The following is a 17,076-nucleotide window of genomic DNA, read 5'->3' as shown; positions in this document are numbered from 1 at the left end:
TGTCTGTATTCTTATACAAACATTTGTTACTTCATTATATCTTATAGTGTACTCATGCCCAACTATATTACATTTGTCTATAAATGCCATTTTAATTATATAACCTAGTTAATTACATATTATTTTAAGAGAATTTTCTATTTCAGACAAGGAATTATATTAAATTTTTAAAACTTATATTTATAAGAAAGGTATGGTGTGTATAAGAATTACATTTTAAGAAAATCAAGGGACATTATCAAATATATATTATAAAAAGGGGGTGTTCACATGCCCCCAAAAATCTATAAGTTCACATGCCCCCCAAAATCTATAAGTTCTGTAACTTATACCCCCCTCATAAAAATTATTCAATTAATATTAGTAGATCGCAGACCTAACTGTAACATACAAACATTATAAACTCCTATTAATAATGCAGAAAATCTAGATGACCTCACTGAGTAAAGCAATAACTTTTTAGAAGTATGATCCATGAAAGAAACAATTAATAAGCTGGACTCCATTAAAATTAAAAACTTCTGCCCTGTGAAAGATAATGTCAAAAGAATGACAAGACAAACCACAGACTGAGAGAAAACATATACCAAAGACATATTTGATAAAGGACTGTTATCCAAAATATACAAAGAACTCTAAAAATTAAACAATAAGAAAACAAACAACCCAATTGGAAAATGGGCCAAAGACCTTAGAGACACTTAAATAAAGATATACCGATAGCAAATAAGCACATGAAAAGAGGTGCTTTTTTGCATACTTCATACATCACCAGGGAAATGTAAATTAAAAGAATGAGACACTACCACATACCTATAGCAATGGCCAAAATCTAGAACACTGTTACTACCACAGGCTGGTAAGAATGTGGAACAGTAGGAACTCCCATACATTGCTAGTGGGAATGCAAAATGGAACAGCCACTTTGGAAGACAGCTTAGCAGTTTCTAACAAAACTAGACATATTCTAACATACAATCCAGCAATCACAATCCTTGTTGTTTAAGGAGTTGAAAACTTATACCCACACAAAATCCAGTACCCAGATGTTTACAGAAGCTTATTCATAACTGCCGAAACTTGGAAGCAACCAAGATGACCTTCAATAGTTGAAGGGATAAATAAACTACGGTACATTCAGACAATGAAACATTACTCAGTGCTAAAAAGAAACGAACTATTAAGCCATGAACACATATGGAGGAAACATAAAAGCGTAATACTAGGTGAAAGAAGCCAATATGAAAAGGCTATACAGTATATGAATCCAATTACATGACACTCTAGAAAAGACAAAACTATGGAGGCAATAAAAGCCTCAGCAGTGGGCAGATGTTGCAGAGGTGGAGAGGGACAAACAGGTGGAGCTCAGAGGATTTTTAGAGCCGTAAAATACTCTGATACTTTAATGATGGATATAAGTCATTTTACATTGGACCAAACCCATAAAATGCCCACCACCAAGAGTGAACCCTAATATAAACTATAAACTGGGATGATTATGATGTGCCAGTGTAGGTTCATCCACTATAACAGATGGATCACTTTGGTTGGGGGAATGTTGATGACGGAGAAGGCCATGCATGCGTGCAGGGAGGAAGTAGATGACAAATCTCTTTACCTTCCTTTCAACAGCTCTAAAAAGATAGTCTTAAAAATGGGGTAAGAGGAGGATTAAGTCTGACAGGATTAAGAACAAGCTGCTGCTGCTGCTGAGTCACTTCAGTCGTGTCTGACTCTGTGCAACCCCATAGACGGCAGCCCACCAGGCTCCCCCATCCCTGGGATTCTCCAGGCAAGAACACTGGAGTGGGTTGCCATTGCCTTCTCCAATGCAGGAAAGTGAAAAGTGAAAGTGAAGTTGCTCAGTCCTGTCTGACCCTCAGTGACCCCATGGACTGCAGCCTACCAGGCTCCTCCATCCGTGGGATTTTCCAGGCAAGAGTACTGGAGTGGGGTGCCATTGCTTTCTCCGACAATGTAATACTATTCAGCCTTAAAACTTTATTCATGCTACACCATGGAGGAACCTTGAGGACATTGTGCTAAGTGAAACAAGCCAGGCACAAAAAAGACAAAAACTTCATGATTCTATTTATATGAGAAACTTACAGTAGTCAAATTCATAAAGACAGAAAGTAGAATGGTAGTTGCCCAAGGCTAGAGCGGTGGAAACGGAGTTAATGCTTAGTGGGTATGGGATTTCAGGTTGCGTAGATAAAAGGTCCTACAGATGGAGAGTGGTGATGGCTAGACAGAAATGTGAATGTACTTATTAGTACTGAATTATACACTTAATAGTTAAGATGGTAAATTTTATATTTTGTGCATTTTACAATTATAAAAAATTGTGTGATGCAAATGAAAGCAATCAGGATTAAGAACAAGCTGGTTGACAGTAAACATTACACAGTATACTTATCCTACCCAACTGTGAGCCACTTACCTTCCATACTAGGGGAAGGGAAAGCAATCATCACGAGCACAGGAAGAATCATCACTCCATCCACCATTGTACAACTGTGGAGGGAAAAAATAAAAAAGAGTTCAGTAAGCTCCCCCCAAAAATGTAACTGCAGGAAGACAAATGAAGCATACCATCTTTAAACTTGTCATTCAAGGCCTTTCTTCCAAATCCCTCTTACATATGTTGCCTTACTTCTTAGTAATTTAAACATGTACCCTTTACATGGATCTAAATAAATCATCTTAAAGTGTTAATCAGATTTCTCTCCTTCTGGTGGCCAATCCAAGACAATATTCTCTGGGTCTACCCTCTTATAAAGAGCTCAAAAGGGACATGAAAAATTCTCAGTTATAAGGTTAGGTATTCCTAAAGGACTTATAAGGATGGGTATTCATAAAGGACTTAAGTTTGAATTTTATCTTATTCCACTGAACTGAGAATTGGCAACAAGAATTCTGAGAAGCATGGATAGACTGTTCTAACATGATGCTAAAGATTAAGTGTCTTAATAATCCAAGCCAAATTACTAATTTGAGCTTTACTTTTCCTTCAAAAGGATTAGAGGGGAAGCAATTTACAATCATCATACAGCCCTAAAAAAGAAAAAAAAAGTAAAACACAAAACTATAGCTTACACTTCATCTATAACAAAGCAACGTATTCTTACATTAACTTTAAATTTAACAAAGCATAGACACAATCAAGACAGGAAGAAATCAAATAAAATTTTAACATATGAAACTATATTGGAGAGAAAATAAGATATATAAACTTTAAGTTGATACTGCCCTAAAACTACATGGGCAGAAGCTCAATGCTCTGAGTCAAAGGACAGCAACAGAGAACTTTTCCATTTGAGTAATTCCTGCAAAATTTTGGAAATTATGATGAGAGTTTGGTTATACTAATTTTTTATTACAAAGAATAATTTAAAAAAATTAAACCCTGAACTACTTGCAATCTTCTGGATGGCAAAAATAAAGAGAAAATGGGTAAAGTTCTTTAATGAAAAGGTTCATGTGCTATGTTACTCTTTTAGCTTTAAAGCAAACAACAAGAACCCATTGCTATCTAAGCTGTTTGGAATGGACACCTTCTGACTCATCATCTTAAATTCAAACTTTTTTGTTAGTAGTCTGATTGTTCATGTCCCACACCTCTATTCTGTCTTGCTGCTGCTGCTAAGTCGCTTCAGTCGTGTCCGACTCTGTGCGATCCCAGAGACTGCAGCCCACCTTGCTCCCCCGACCCTGGGATTCTCCAGGCAAGAACACTGGAGTGGGTTGCCATTTCCTTCTCTGAAGCATTAAAATGAAAAGTGAAAGTAAAGTCGCTCAGTCCTGTCTGACCCTCAGCAACCCCATGGACTGCAGCCTTTCAGGCTCCTCCGTCCATGGGATTTTCCAGGCAGGAGTACTGGAGTGGGGTGCCATTGCCTTCTCTGATTCTGTCTTACCACCACAATTTGTCTACAGTTGCATTTCAGACTCTCTCTTCCCTAATAGCAAGGTGAGGGAAGGGGTTAAAGGAGAGTTCAGTGGACTTCCTTTTTATATTGTTAAAAGCACATGAAACTTAAGAGACCCTTTTTTTCTGTTTCCATTGTTGTTATTATTATTGTTTCCATGTTCACCATAGCTCTTTTCTAGAGCAAGCCCTTATTTAATATACAAATGCCTCACCTCCCTCCGGGATCCCTACAAACGTCTTTGCCTTTGAACAGAAGCACTCTGTTGGTTCCCTCCACTCCAGGTGACCTGAGCCTCCCCTCTACCTCTCTCCTACCCAACTCCCTCCTCCTGCCATTCATGATCCAGTTCAAAAGGCAAATGCCTGGTGTAATAGCTCTCCATCAGCGGTAATTTCACCCCTCTCAGCAGTGGTCTAACACCGCTCAGAATTAATCATTTGTCTACATCAATCTCCAGCACTGGCCTACTTGCCCCCAAAGGGGTACATACTTCCACAGGCCATACAAAATAATGCATTAAATTATGGAATGAATATACTAAAACTTGCATCCTATTTAAAAAATGATTTAATCTAATAGAGTGATCAAGACCATCCCCATGGAAAAGAAATGCAAAAAAGCAAAATGGCTGTCTGGGGAGGCCTTACAAATAGCTGTGAAAAGAAGAGAGGTGAAAAGCAAAGGAGAAAAGGAAAGATATAAGCACCCAAATGCAGAGTTCCAAAGAATAGCAAGAAGAGATAAGAAAGCCTTCTTCAGCGATCAATGCAAAGAAATAGAGGAAAACAACAGAATGGGAAAGACTAGAGATCTCTTCAAGAAAATTAGAGATACCAAGGGAACATTTCATGCAAAGATGGGCTCGATAAAGGACAGAAATGGTATGGACCTAATAGAAGCAGAAGATATTAAGAAGAGGTGGCAAGAATACACGGAAGAACTGTACAAAAAAGATCTTCACGACCCAGATAATCATGATGATGTGATCACTAATAGAGCTAGACATCCTGGAATGTGAAGTCAAGCGGGCCTTAGAAAGCATCACTACGAACAAAGCTAGTAGAGGTGATGGAATTTCAGTAGAGCTGTTTAAAATCCTGAAAGATGATGCTGTGAAAGTGCTGCCCTCAGTATGACAGCAAATTTGGAAAACTCAGCAGTAGCCACAGGACTGGAAAAGGTCAGTTTTCATTCCAATTCCAAAGAAAGGCAATGCCAAAGAATGCTCAAACTATCGCACAATTGCACTCATCTCACATGCTAGTAAAGTAATGCTCAAAATTCTCCAAGCCAGACTTCAGCAATACGTGAACCGTGAACTTCCAGATGTTCAAGCTGGTTTTAGAAAAGGCAAACGAACCAGAGATCAAATTGCCAACATCCGCTGGATCATCGAAAAAGCAAGAGAGTTCCAGAAAAACATCTAGTTCTGCTTTATTGACTATGCCAAAGCCTTTGACTGTGTGGATCCCAATAAACTGTGGAAAATTCTGAAAGAGCTGGGAATACCAGACTACCTAACCTGCCTCTTGAGAAATTTGTATGCAGGTTAGGAAGTGACAGTTAGAATTGGACATGGAACAACAGACTGGTTTCAAATAGGAAAAGGAGTACGTCAAGGCTATATATTGTCACCCTGCTTATTTAACTTCTATGCAGAGTACATCATGAGAAACGCTGGACTGGAAGAAACACAAGCTGGAATCAAGATTGCCGGGAGAAATATCAATAACCTCAGATATGCAGATGACACCACCCTTATGGCAGAAAGTGAAGAGGAGCTAAAAAGACTCTTGATGAAAGTGAAAGAGGAGAGTGAGAAAGTTGGCTTAAAGCTCAACATTCAGAAAATGAAGATCATGGCATCCGGTCCCATCACTTCATGGGAAATAGATAGGGAAACAGTAGAAACAGTGTCAGACTTTATTTTGGGAGGCTCCAAAATCACGGCAGATGGTGACTGCAGTGGTCATGTATGGATGTGAAAGTTGGACTGTGAAGAAAGCTGAGGGCCGAAGAATTGATGCTTTTTGAACTGTGGTGTTGGAGAAGACTCTTGAGAGTCCCTTGGACTGCAAGGAGATCCAACCAGTCCATTCTGAAGGAGATCAACCCTGGGATTTCTTTGGAAGGAATGATGCTGAAGCTGAAGCTCCAGTACTTTGGCCACCTCATGCGAAGAGTTGACTCATTGGATAAGACTCTGATGCTGGGAGGGATTGGGGGCAGGAGGAGAAGGGGACGACTGAGGATGAGATGGCTGGATGGCATCATGGACTCAATGGACGTGAGTCTGAGTGAACTCCGGGAGTTGGTGATGGACAGGGAGGCCTGGTGTGCTGTGATTCATGGGGTCACAAAGAGTCAGACACGACTGAGCGACCGAACTGAACTGAACAGAGTGATAACTTCATCTTTTATGACAATCCACTACAAGAGGTATCTTGTGGAAGTGGAAGTTACCTAATGTGAAAGAGTGGACATGGTTTGCTTCTAGAATAGTCAGGTTTGAAGGTTTATTTAAGTGGAATCACAGGTTGTAAAGAATCCACCTGCAATGAAGGAGACCTTGTTGGGATGATCCCCTGGAAAAGGGAAAGGCTACTCCACTCCAGTATTCTGGCCTGAAGAATTCCACGGACTCTATAGTCCATGGGGTTGCAAAGTCAGACAAGACTGAGCGACTTTCACTTTCACAGGTTGTTATGGCTAGATACAATGAAATGAGCCCTCTCCAAATTTCAAGTGTTCTAAATCCATTAAGGAAGTTCAGTTCAGTTCAGTTGCTCAGTTGTGTCCCACTCTTTGCGACCCCATGAATCGCAGCATGCCTGTCCATCACCAACTCCCGGAGTTCACTCAGACTCACATCCATCGAGACAGTGATGCCATCCAGTCATCTCATCCTCTGTCATCCCCTTCTCCTCCTGCCCCCAATCCCTCCCAGCATCAGAGTCTTATCCAATGAGTCAACTCTTCACATGAGGTGGCCAAAGTACTGGAGCTTCAGCTTTAGCATCATTCCTTCCAAAGAAATCCCAGGGCTGATCTCCTTCAGAATGGACTGGTTGGATCTCCTTGCAGTCCAAGGGACTCTCAAGAGTCTTCTCCAACACCACATTCAAAAAGCATCAATTCTTCGGCCCTCAGCCTTCTTCACAGTCCAACTCTCACATCCATACATGACCACAGGAAAAGCCATAGCCTTGACTAGATGGACTTTAGTAGGCAAAGTAATGTCTCTGCTTTTGAATATACTATCTAGGTTGGTCATAACTTTTCTTCCCAGGAATAAGAGTCTTTTAATTTCATGGCTGCAATCACCATCTGCAGTGATTTTGGAGCCCCCAAAAAATATTAACTACAGATTAAATATGTTATTAATGAGTACCAGAGAACAGTAAGAAAATGGTGGAGCTGATAACTCTATTCCTAGTAGTTCATCAGTTTACTAGAGAAAAGTAATTAACATTCAGTTCAATGTGACATGAAGCAGGCTCACCAAGTTCAAAATTAAAAAATACATTAGAAACTGATTTGCATGCAGTATCACAAACAATAAACATTATCCTGAGTGACTTGAGATTTTCGTCAATAATACAATGTCATTACCATTAGCAATGCCATAAATATTTCACCTTAAATCTTTTCAAAAATTCTACTTTATGTATGTTTTATGGTATGTAGATTTATTTCATATAACAGTTACAAACAACATACACATTGAGGGTATACACTGAAAAAGCTTTTTAACTGATGAGATATAATCATCAAAAGCCTTTGAAAACCACTGAACTATCACAGTCTTATCTTTGAATTTCCAGCCCATCTTTTATCCTTCCTTCCACAACTATTGGAAGCCTGCTATGTTTTAGAAATTAGAAACTTAAAATGATAAAGATATACAAACATGGTCCTTACTATTACGGAGCTTACACAGTCTATCTATGGTCATACTCAAATAACCATACAGAAGACTGCACAGTTAAAAACTGAACTGTGTTAGGACGAAAGAGAGTTAAATAAGACTGCTAACAAAACAACTTGAAATTTTTCTGGAGGGTGGAGCTTCCCTGGAGAGATTGTATCTAAACAGGAACTAGAAAGCTGAGTAGGAGGTACTACAAAAAGGGTGAGAGTTTGTGTGTGTGTCTGTGTGTGTGCATGCGCACGTGTTTGTGTTGCAGCAATGAACACTCTGGTGGAGACAGGAGGGCATTTAAGGAAAAAGGCAGTTTCTCGGTTTCTACACAGACCCTGTGGCCAGGGGAAGCATGGTGCATCCTGAGGACTTAAAACATATTTCACATGAAAATAAAAAAACCCACCAGGCTAGGATACAGAGAGCTTATAGAGAAGAGTGATAAGGAGAGAAAACCCAAGAAGGCCGGGGAGGTAGCCCCCAGCCAGAACCTGGGTAAAACATGGTCAGCCCTAGTAAGTAAGCCCCCTACTCACCTCCCTACATTCAAGGCCCTTCTCCACTCCACTGTCCTTGGCACACCAACTGGCCAGCTTCCTGCTTGTCTGTGGACCTCTCTATAAACGCTGCTGCTACTCCCAGTGATTGGGCCCATCTTTCAGGATCCAATCTGGCAAATTCCTACTCATCTTTGAAGTCTCCAATGTCACTACCTTCTAGAAGCTTTCCTATACCCTTATATTCCCTCATTATACTCTCATATACCATTTTGTTGATTTCATTCATACCACTTATCATAATTAATAATTACATATTCATACTCCTGTGTGTGCTTTTGAACATCTGCCTCCCTCCCTAGACTATAAACATTATAGTAAAATTTATAGTCTATTTTGTTCATCGCTACCAAAGCCAAGTAGGTGCACATTTAATACTTGCTGAATTCAAATTTCCCCTGAACTAATCAGTTTGATTTAACTTTAAATTCCAAAGAATTAGCAATGCCCCCTCCACACTCCTAACACACAAGCACCTGCAAAGGAGTAGCAAGATTAAGGCATTTATCAACTGTTAACTTTATTGTTTAGAATTTAGTGCAGGTAATAATAGTCAGCAGGTAACAAGTCCAAAGCTTTAAAATCAAGAATTCTTTCACAATCTAAAAAATAATTCTAAAGACAATCACCACTGGCAATTTTACCTGTCACAAAACCAACAAAAGTTCCTACACCTAAACACTTTTTAACTGATTATTATTGTGCAAGCAAAATTGAAACAATAATTTAGGCTCCTAAGTGGAAAACAGGGGAGGGAAAAAAACGAGTTATAAATTCAGGCTTCCAAACAAAATCTGCTGTTTAGAGAGAGATAGCTCAAAACCTGCCAAAAATCTTCAGGGAAAATGTGTCAGCATCACTTATTGGTCACTTTTTCAGTGTCTGGACTGTCTCTGCTGACCAGTTAGCTCAGCTATTAAAAAGGGTACTTTCAAAACTGAAAAGGTAAAAGAAATGCAGAAAGGAGAATGTTCTGGAATAAATTTCCTGATCATATTTTATTTATGAAAAACATCAATATGATAATGTCCCAACTTGAGGCCCCAGGGATCTAAGTTTAAAATATGCTAAGAAGAAAACACTGCTTTTAAAAGTAATTTTCAACTCCTTTGTACTCAAGTATTTTTAACTAAGGAGTTTCAGAAGTGGGCTGGCCCAAAAGAGAAACCGATAATGGGAGAAGAGAGTGGCAATAATCAATAGTTCAGGGATGTTTTAATTCAGTGATTTAAAAAATTTTTGATCTCAGAATCTCTTTATACACTTGAAAATTACTGAGGACTCTAAGGAACTTGTCACGGGGGCTATTTCTATCAACAGTTATTCTATTAGAAATTTTAAAATTTTTTAATGGAGAATGTTTTAATTACTGTGTTTGTTTTTAAATAACAACATATTATCCCATTTTTTTCTAAATTAGAAAAAAAAGGAACTAAATGGAAACACAAATGTAGAGAACAAATGTATGGATACCAAACGGGGAAAGGTTTGTTTTGAGGGTAGGGGGACAGGAAATTGGGAGATTGGGATTGATATACCTACACTACTGATACTATGGATAAAGTAGATAACCAGTGAGAATCTACTGTACAGCTCAGGGAACTCTACTCAGTGCTCTAATAGTGACCTCAACGGAAAAGAAATTCAAAAAGAAGGGTGATCTATGTATATGTATAGCTGATTCACTCTGCTGTACAGCAAAAACTAATATAACATTGTAAAGCAACTATACTCCAATAAAAATTGTAAAGCAACTATACTCCAATAAAAATTAATTTTAAAATTAATTTAAAATTTTTTAATTTTTAAGGAATATATTCCCCCCCAAAAAAAATTGTAGTGAGAAAAATGGTATTATTATGCATTTTGACAAATCTCTATGTTTGGCTTAGTAGAAAGCAACTGGATTCTCATATATGACTCTGCATTCAATCTGTTATGACATGTGGCATCAGCTGAAACATAAAGAATCCAGCTTCACACATGAATATGTCTGTGTGACTGAAAGAAGAAAACACTGTGGAACACCCCTGAGATAGTCTTAGAAACTCCAGAGAATCCTGGACCATGCTTTGAGAATCAGTGCCTCACTCCAAAAAGATAGATTTTTCTACCATACCAGGTAATCAGATGGTACTAAATATCTTAAGCTGAGCAGTTGCTCAATACCTGACAAAAATGTTACTGTTCCACAGGTTAAAAAATCTCTTTAAACTCTCTCACATCAAAGATGTCCACAAGTCCAGCGGTGAAGGGAAGCCATTATACACATCTATTTCATGTAGGAATAGTATTTTATGTACACAATTAAGTAGTGTTTAAAGGAGACATGAAACTGATCAGAAGGGGTCTGATGTCCACCTGCAATCCAACTAAATCTTTTTGCAATAGTCTAAGCCCAAAATCCATAACTGAAAACACTCATAGGCTACTGGGGGTTATAGAATATTACCTGAAGGATTCAGAGTGCAAAATTTTGCCTCCAGTACATACCAACTCCTTGCTGTTCTCGGATGGTGCTCTCTATCCCTGGTAACTAATCTTCATATTTCAGACATAAGGCAAAGAGCTACTCAGAAAAAGGATAGGGACCTCCTGTCAACTCACATCCCTTCTTTAAATCAGTATCATCTCTTACAATGTCTCAGGACTACTCCCATGGGAGACAGGACAGTCCCATGATATTCTACTAAAAACAGACAAACCATCAGGGCAAAATAGAACTGCTTTCCAAATCCCATGGTACTTTTCAGACTCCATATATAGATCAGACTGATATCCAGTTAAGGAGCTAGTCTTTAGCTCAGTTTTAACATGTGTGGGCTTGAGACCAAGTTTGGCACTTCTTTTTCTCATCACAGTTTTACAGCTGGATAAAACCACCGGTAACACTGCAATACATTCCCTCAAAAATCACAAAGCATTTTGATGTCAGTCACAGAATAACCAAAAGTATAGTACACTTTTATATTCAACCTTTAGGGCTCATATTAAGTAATCTAGTTGATAATTATTGATACTATAAAAGATGCTTCTAACACCTAGACTTATGAACAGCATACAACTTGTCATCTGTATGTAGAGGATGAAAGAGACGCTGGAAGAGGAACCTTGAGATTCTTTCCCATCAGAAAATCCTACAAAATATTCATTCGTCTGGCCTGGTGGCCTAGACTCATTAGGCTTGTCCATTTGTTCAATGCATAATTCACTGAACACCTACTCGTTCAATAGGGACTTGTTTGATACTCTTCTCAACTCAACTTCTAACAATCTCCAAGTTAGAATCTTGAAAGACAGGTTGTACATTCATCCATTCCTATTTTGAATGACTTTCCCACTATCCACGTAAAGACGCTCTCTCACTGTTGGTGAGGACTATCTTGACTGTCCTGTTATATCTTTTATACGCCCTATGCTATGCCTACCACAAGGAAAAAAAAAATTCTCTTTAATATAAATTAGAGTGATTCTGCTTTCCCTCAGTTATCTGTCAACACCACATCATTACTACAGTAACAGTAGTGATATTAGGTAACCAAGCACTGTGCTTAGGGACCCTATGTATTATCTTGTTTAACCTCTCCCCATAACACTCTATAATAGGGGTCCCCAACTTGGGGGTTTCAAGCCTGATGATCTGAGGTAGAGTTAATGTAATAATGATAGAAATATAGTGCACAATAAATGTAATGTGCTGGATTCATCCTGAAACCATCCCCCTCTCCCCAGTGATGGAAAAATTGTCTTCCACGAAACCAGTCCCTGGAGCCAAAAAGGCTGGGGACCACTGCTCTAAAATAAATATTCATATTAATTCCATTTTACCGACAAGAAAAATCGGTAGGTAGAAGTAACTCGCTCAAGGACACAAAGTCAAACTCAAAGCCCACCTAACCAGAGTTCAGGTCCTAATCAACCAACATACACAACCCTCACTAAACCAGCTAGTCATTCTTTAGCAATCTGTTTTTGTCATCGTTAACATTTTATCCAATTTTCAACACACTGTGCACTTTATCCTGATTTTCCTCTTGGAGAACAATCTTTACTCATGGTTATTTGGGTCACCTTTCAAGCATGCCCTCTTTCCATTTCTCTAATCTCAAAATTAATTTCATATACTCTAATTATCTCCCCCACACCCCCCCCCAAAAAAAAAGGAAAAAAGATCTTGATGTGAAAGGAAAAATAAGCCATGTTGCTAGTATACAAGTAGTTTCTACCTCCCACCTCCCATCCTCATCCTTCAATTCTCTTGCAACTCACACGGTAAAATAAAAACCGGAATTAGTGTAAGTCAGGCACATTTGGGGGCAAAGTTAGACTCAGTAAGATAAATTCTAGACACAAAACCTTGAGGGAAGGTATACTTACAACCACCACCTCCAAGTGGGACAAAAATCAGCCATTATGTGACAATAGTTGTCCCTTCTCTGCTCAACAAGCAGAGAGAGAACCCAAGGGCAGCTTGCTCCAAACTACCTGGGCCTTTGGAAAGGGTGGAGAGAGGGGCTGTCAGTTATAGATGCAAAGAAAGGCTAAACCAAAGCCATCATACCATGTAAGTTAAGTCAGGGTCTTTTCTCCAGTTCACAAATGACCTGTTAAATATTTTTAACACCACACTCTGTCTGAACTGGCAATGTGCAAGTTGCCAGGACTTGGTTTTATATAGACTTCAGTGCTGCGGGAGGGTTTCTGGTGGGGTGTTACTTTCAGAATATTAGCATGTAATTTGATCTTTCAAGATAGATGAATACAAATAGCTTCTTGGACAAGTACTACAGAACTGAAACCCAGCCCCTGGATCAGTTCATCTTGTGGTCAGAGGAAATAATTACAGATGATTTCAGGAAAGAAAGCACTTTGACTGAAAGAGTTACACTCCAAACATTCCAGCTGTGACAGATGGACCCAAGACATGGTTTGGAATGGACAGGAAAAGAATAATATTTAAAAAAAAAAAAAAAAGGTGAGGGGCAGGGAAATGAGGCTTAATTGAATGAAAATAAATAAGCAGTTTAAGTTAAGCTACCATGTAGAACTGAAGAATCCCCAGTAGGTTTATTTTAATTGTATACAGGACGGAACTGACTTTGCTACACCCCTACCAGATACACAGATAATAGCTAAGCTAAGCTTCCGATACCAATGTTTTGATCACCCACCACATACCTTTCTGGTATCTCAAGACCTGGTTTTATTTCAATGCGCCTGACTACATGGAAACTCTCCTTCATTTTCCACTTCATTCCCTCTGTATCAAATAGCCACGGCTCTCCTGCTTTGTTTCAACTGATAGCACCCATCATCTCCCAGCTGCTTTGTTTTATTCTCTTAGGCAGCTCAGGGCTCCTCTCTCTCCAGTCTACAAACTGGGAGTTTTTTGGGTTTTTTTAACCTACTGGTAGATAGGAACCTCTTATTCACCGCCTCCCACCCACACCCCTCCTCTTAGATGAGGCACTGTGACATCCATCTAACATCTTACCTCCTCCCCAAGCCCTCAGTTAGATGCCCTCTCAGCACCTGCCACATTTCTAACTGCCTGCAGTTTCCCCTTTAGCCTTAAAGTCAGATCTTCCTATCCCTCCAGTCATCTGACACATGGTGGCCTGGGCACTGCCATCTGACACAACTGTCCCAATTCTAAGGCCAACAGGACTAACCTGTAATAATTTGAAGGGTGGGGAGAAATTAGGATGTCAGCACCAGGGAGGTATATCTCTTTTTGTTTGTCAAATGGGAAGCACTAGAGCATACTTCTGTGGAGATAAGGAAAACCACCCTTTCTCTAGCAGCCTGACCAGAGCTCTTCTCATCCACGCTCCCCTACACACTCCACAGTCCATTCCCCCGTCAGCCCTCCCCACGCTCACCCCCTTTGCTGTCCTGCCAGCTTCTTCACAGCATTTAGCAGTGTGTGCAATTTGTCACTTATGTACTAGATTATTAGTTTTTATTATGACTCTGCCTCTCCCATTCCTTATTCCACACACCAAAATTCAAGTAGCATGAGAGTAAGAACTCTATCTGGTGCATGGCTATACATCCCTGTGCCTGGCACATACCAGGCATGTAATATGAATTAAAGCACATTAATTTTAACTTCTTAGTCAATGCTACACGTTGGGTTGGGTGAGAAGAGGAAGGTGAGGTTTATGGGATTTTTTTTTTTTTTTTTTTACAGCCTGGCAAGGAAGTGACTGGGGGAGGAGGCTGCCCCTCATCCTCTATGGAATATAGCTCCAACCAGGTATTGGAGATAAATTAAAAGATATCATTTGTAACCTGGATTTCAGTTTTCAAGGGTGTCATCCAAGAGCAGCAGCCAAAGGAAAAGATGGCTGGCAGACTCTGGGTATACCAGACGACTCCCTGGTGGACACTAGCCCATTTGGCCAGGACTGCCTGGCTCTCTAGTTGCAGACACCAGCTGATATGCCCAGAGCCATCCCAAGTGACCTCGGAGACAGCTTCTAGAGGTTGAAAATACATCTCCTACGAGTCAGAAATTGACATATTCCATCCACCCCCACCCCCCACCCTACCCCACCCCTGTCTTCTAACAGTTATTGATGCTATTTGGAAAGCCATGCTTCCATGCCTATTAATAACCTTCAGAAAGAACCCTGAGGAAGTGTCAAGAGAAAAACAGATCTGGTTGATGGAAGCCAAAGACTCAATCAGAGGTTACAATTAGCAATTAATACATTTAAAGAAAAAGAAAGTTGTAACATCTTCTGTATCATATGTTATCTGTTCAGGAGGCTTGAAACAAAATCTGAGCCAATGAATTCAACAAATGCTGAGTCAAGAACACCAGTTTTTACAGAAAGAAACTCTTTTAAAGGCCCCTTATCTGTTTAAATAGAGCAGCTACTAACTTTATCCTCGCATCAACAATTCCAGAGAATTTAGCCTGACTGATATCATTAAACCTTTACAGTTATTTATATCTTTATAAAGTTTCTTCAGGTGACACTTTAAATAGTAACAAATCAATCTATTCTAAAATAATGGAACAACTAATTAACATTAATCTTTAAAAAGACTTTGCTTAGTGGTCTATTCTCCTTTCCCCTCCCCCAGCGAGAATGTGATTAATGGAATTCTCTCACAACTTAGCTTGAAATATGCTTTTGCCAGTCGAGCAGCTAAAGCAGAATCAGATAATTGTGGTATGACTCAACAAATGCACAGCTGTTCATTTAAATATATCCATCAAAAGTATAAATACGATCATGAGAAAGAAAATGAGCTGTGTACACAGGGTCAGTGTACAAGATGAACAAGTTAGCAGCGAAGTAACCATACAGAAAACAAGGAGGAGGAGAAATGAGACAGGGAGAGGCTCTGGGACCACGCGGAAAGAGACCAGGAAACCGGCATAACCATAAGCCACCCACGCAACCCCAAACGCTCAATGGACCTAAATCAGAAATTAATGGCAAGTAAAAATAAATGCACTCAACTAAGTGAGAAGAAATAAAATCCAGGAAATAGAGGACGCCCCCAAGTACAAAGAGGTAGGAAGTTTATAGGGTAAAAATGATGGATCAATCCTATTATGAAAAACAAAGACCCTGAGGCAGAGAAAAGCAGGAAGAACAGGGTACTCACCTCAGTCCTCTCCCCACAACTTTCAAAGACAGACACTAGGAAATCCAGAAAATGGAGGAATCCCTCCAATAGTCAGTCCCAAAGCAAACAAGTGAAGAACACCACCCCGTGGCAGGCAACCCCTCTTGGATGTTCTACACGTGAGTGTTACCTGATTACAAGGAAAAGGAAAACAAGAAAGAGAACAGGCTGTGAAGAGGAGCAGGAGGATCACTGACTAAGAGCAAAGTCCAACAGCAAACATAAAAGCGCTGCTCCTGCCTTCTTCTCGGGGATGGACATAAAGACCCAGCGAGAACCTGAGGAGCAGAAGGACCTCTCAAGTACTCCTGATTATCTCTCCTCTTTCAGTGTGTCATTCAAAATATTAAAGCATAGAACATCGAATCCACAATGACCATTTCCAAGCTCCCCGAACCATCAAACTCCAGATCTTGCCAAAATGTAACCTCCCTGGTGCTGGTGGGCCCTGACCACATGCCTGGCCACGCCATTCAGTCATCCTCGTGCATGAGGAACCATTCACACCTCCACTGTGACAAGCAAACCTCTCTTACATCATTATAAGCGAAACTATTTCAGCAGCCACCACCTCCCTCAGTCCCAAGCCCTCTTACATCTATCCTTTTCTCCCCTTGCAGAAAACTCCCTACAAAGAGCACTCTACAGAGCTCCTTGAACATCCTCGCTCTCTCTACTCAGTCCATTACCAAACGCCTCCGGGTAAGGTTCTAACTTGGTACACTTCACCTTATCCTTCAGATTCACAAGGCAGCTTCCTCGAAACTCAGACTCGGAAGCCTCACTCCCGAAGATTTTTCTTTGACTGAGCTGAGATGGGGCCAAGGAATCCCCCAGACCCACAGCAGTTCGGGTGATACTGAGGGTGGCATCTCTGGCCCACTGGGCAGCATGGCAGGGCTGATGACGTCCTTCTCCCGCTGGCTTCTTCCCTAGCTGGGATTAGGAGGCTCCATCTCTCTGCTATCTCTACATTTCTGGTTCAGATCTGCTCAGTTTCCTTGGGTGGTAG

General features: G+C 40.1%; 1 protein-coding gene across 3 annotated transcripts in view; it reads right to left on the bottom strand.

Moving 5' to 3' along the window:
• ACVR1 (activin A receptor type 1) overlaps nucleotides 1-17,076 on the bottom strand; it is a 125,768-nt gene that overhangs the window by 55,141 nt on the left and 53,551 nt on the right. For all 3 annotated transcript variants that reach the window (XM_068968570.1, XM_068968569.1, XM_068968571.1), the window contains exon 2: nucleotides 2,447-2,520. In XM_068968570.1, coding sequence (XP_068824671.1) covers nucleotides 2,447-2,513 — 67 coding nt within the window. In that variant the 5' untranslated portion in view covers nucleotides 2,514-2,520. The remainder of the gene's footprint in view (nucleotides 1-2,446; nucleotides 2,521-17,076) is intronic.

Source organism: Capricornis sumatraensis, chromosome 3 (genome assembly GCF_032405125.1).
Source record: "Capricornis sumatraensis isolate serow.1 chromosome 3, serow.2, whole genome shotgun sequence".
Lineage (NCBI taxonomy): Eukaryota > Metazoa > Chordata > Mammalia > Artiodactyla > Bovidae > Capricornis > Capricornis sumatraensis.
The sequence above is the reverse complement of the archived record's forward strand: the minus strand, read 5'-3'. Positions and strand labels throughout refer to the sequence as shown.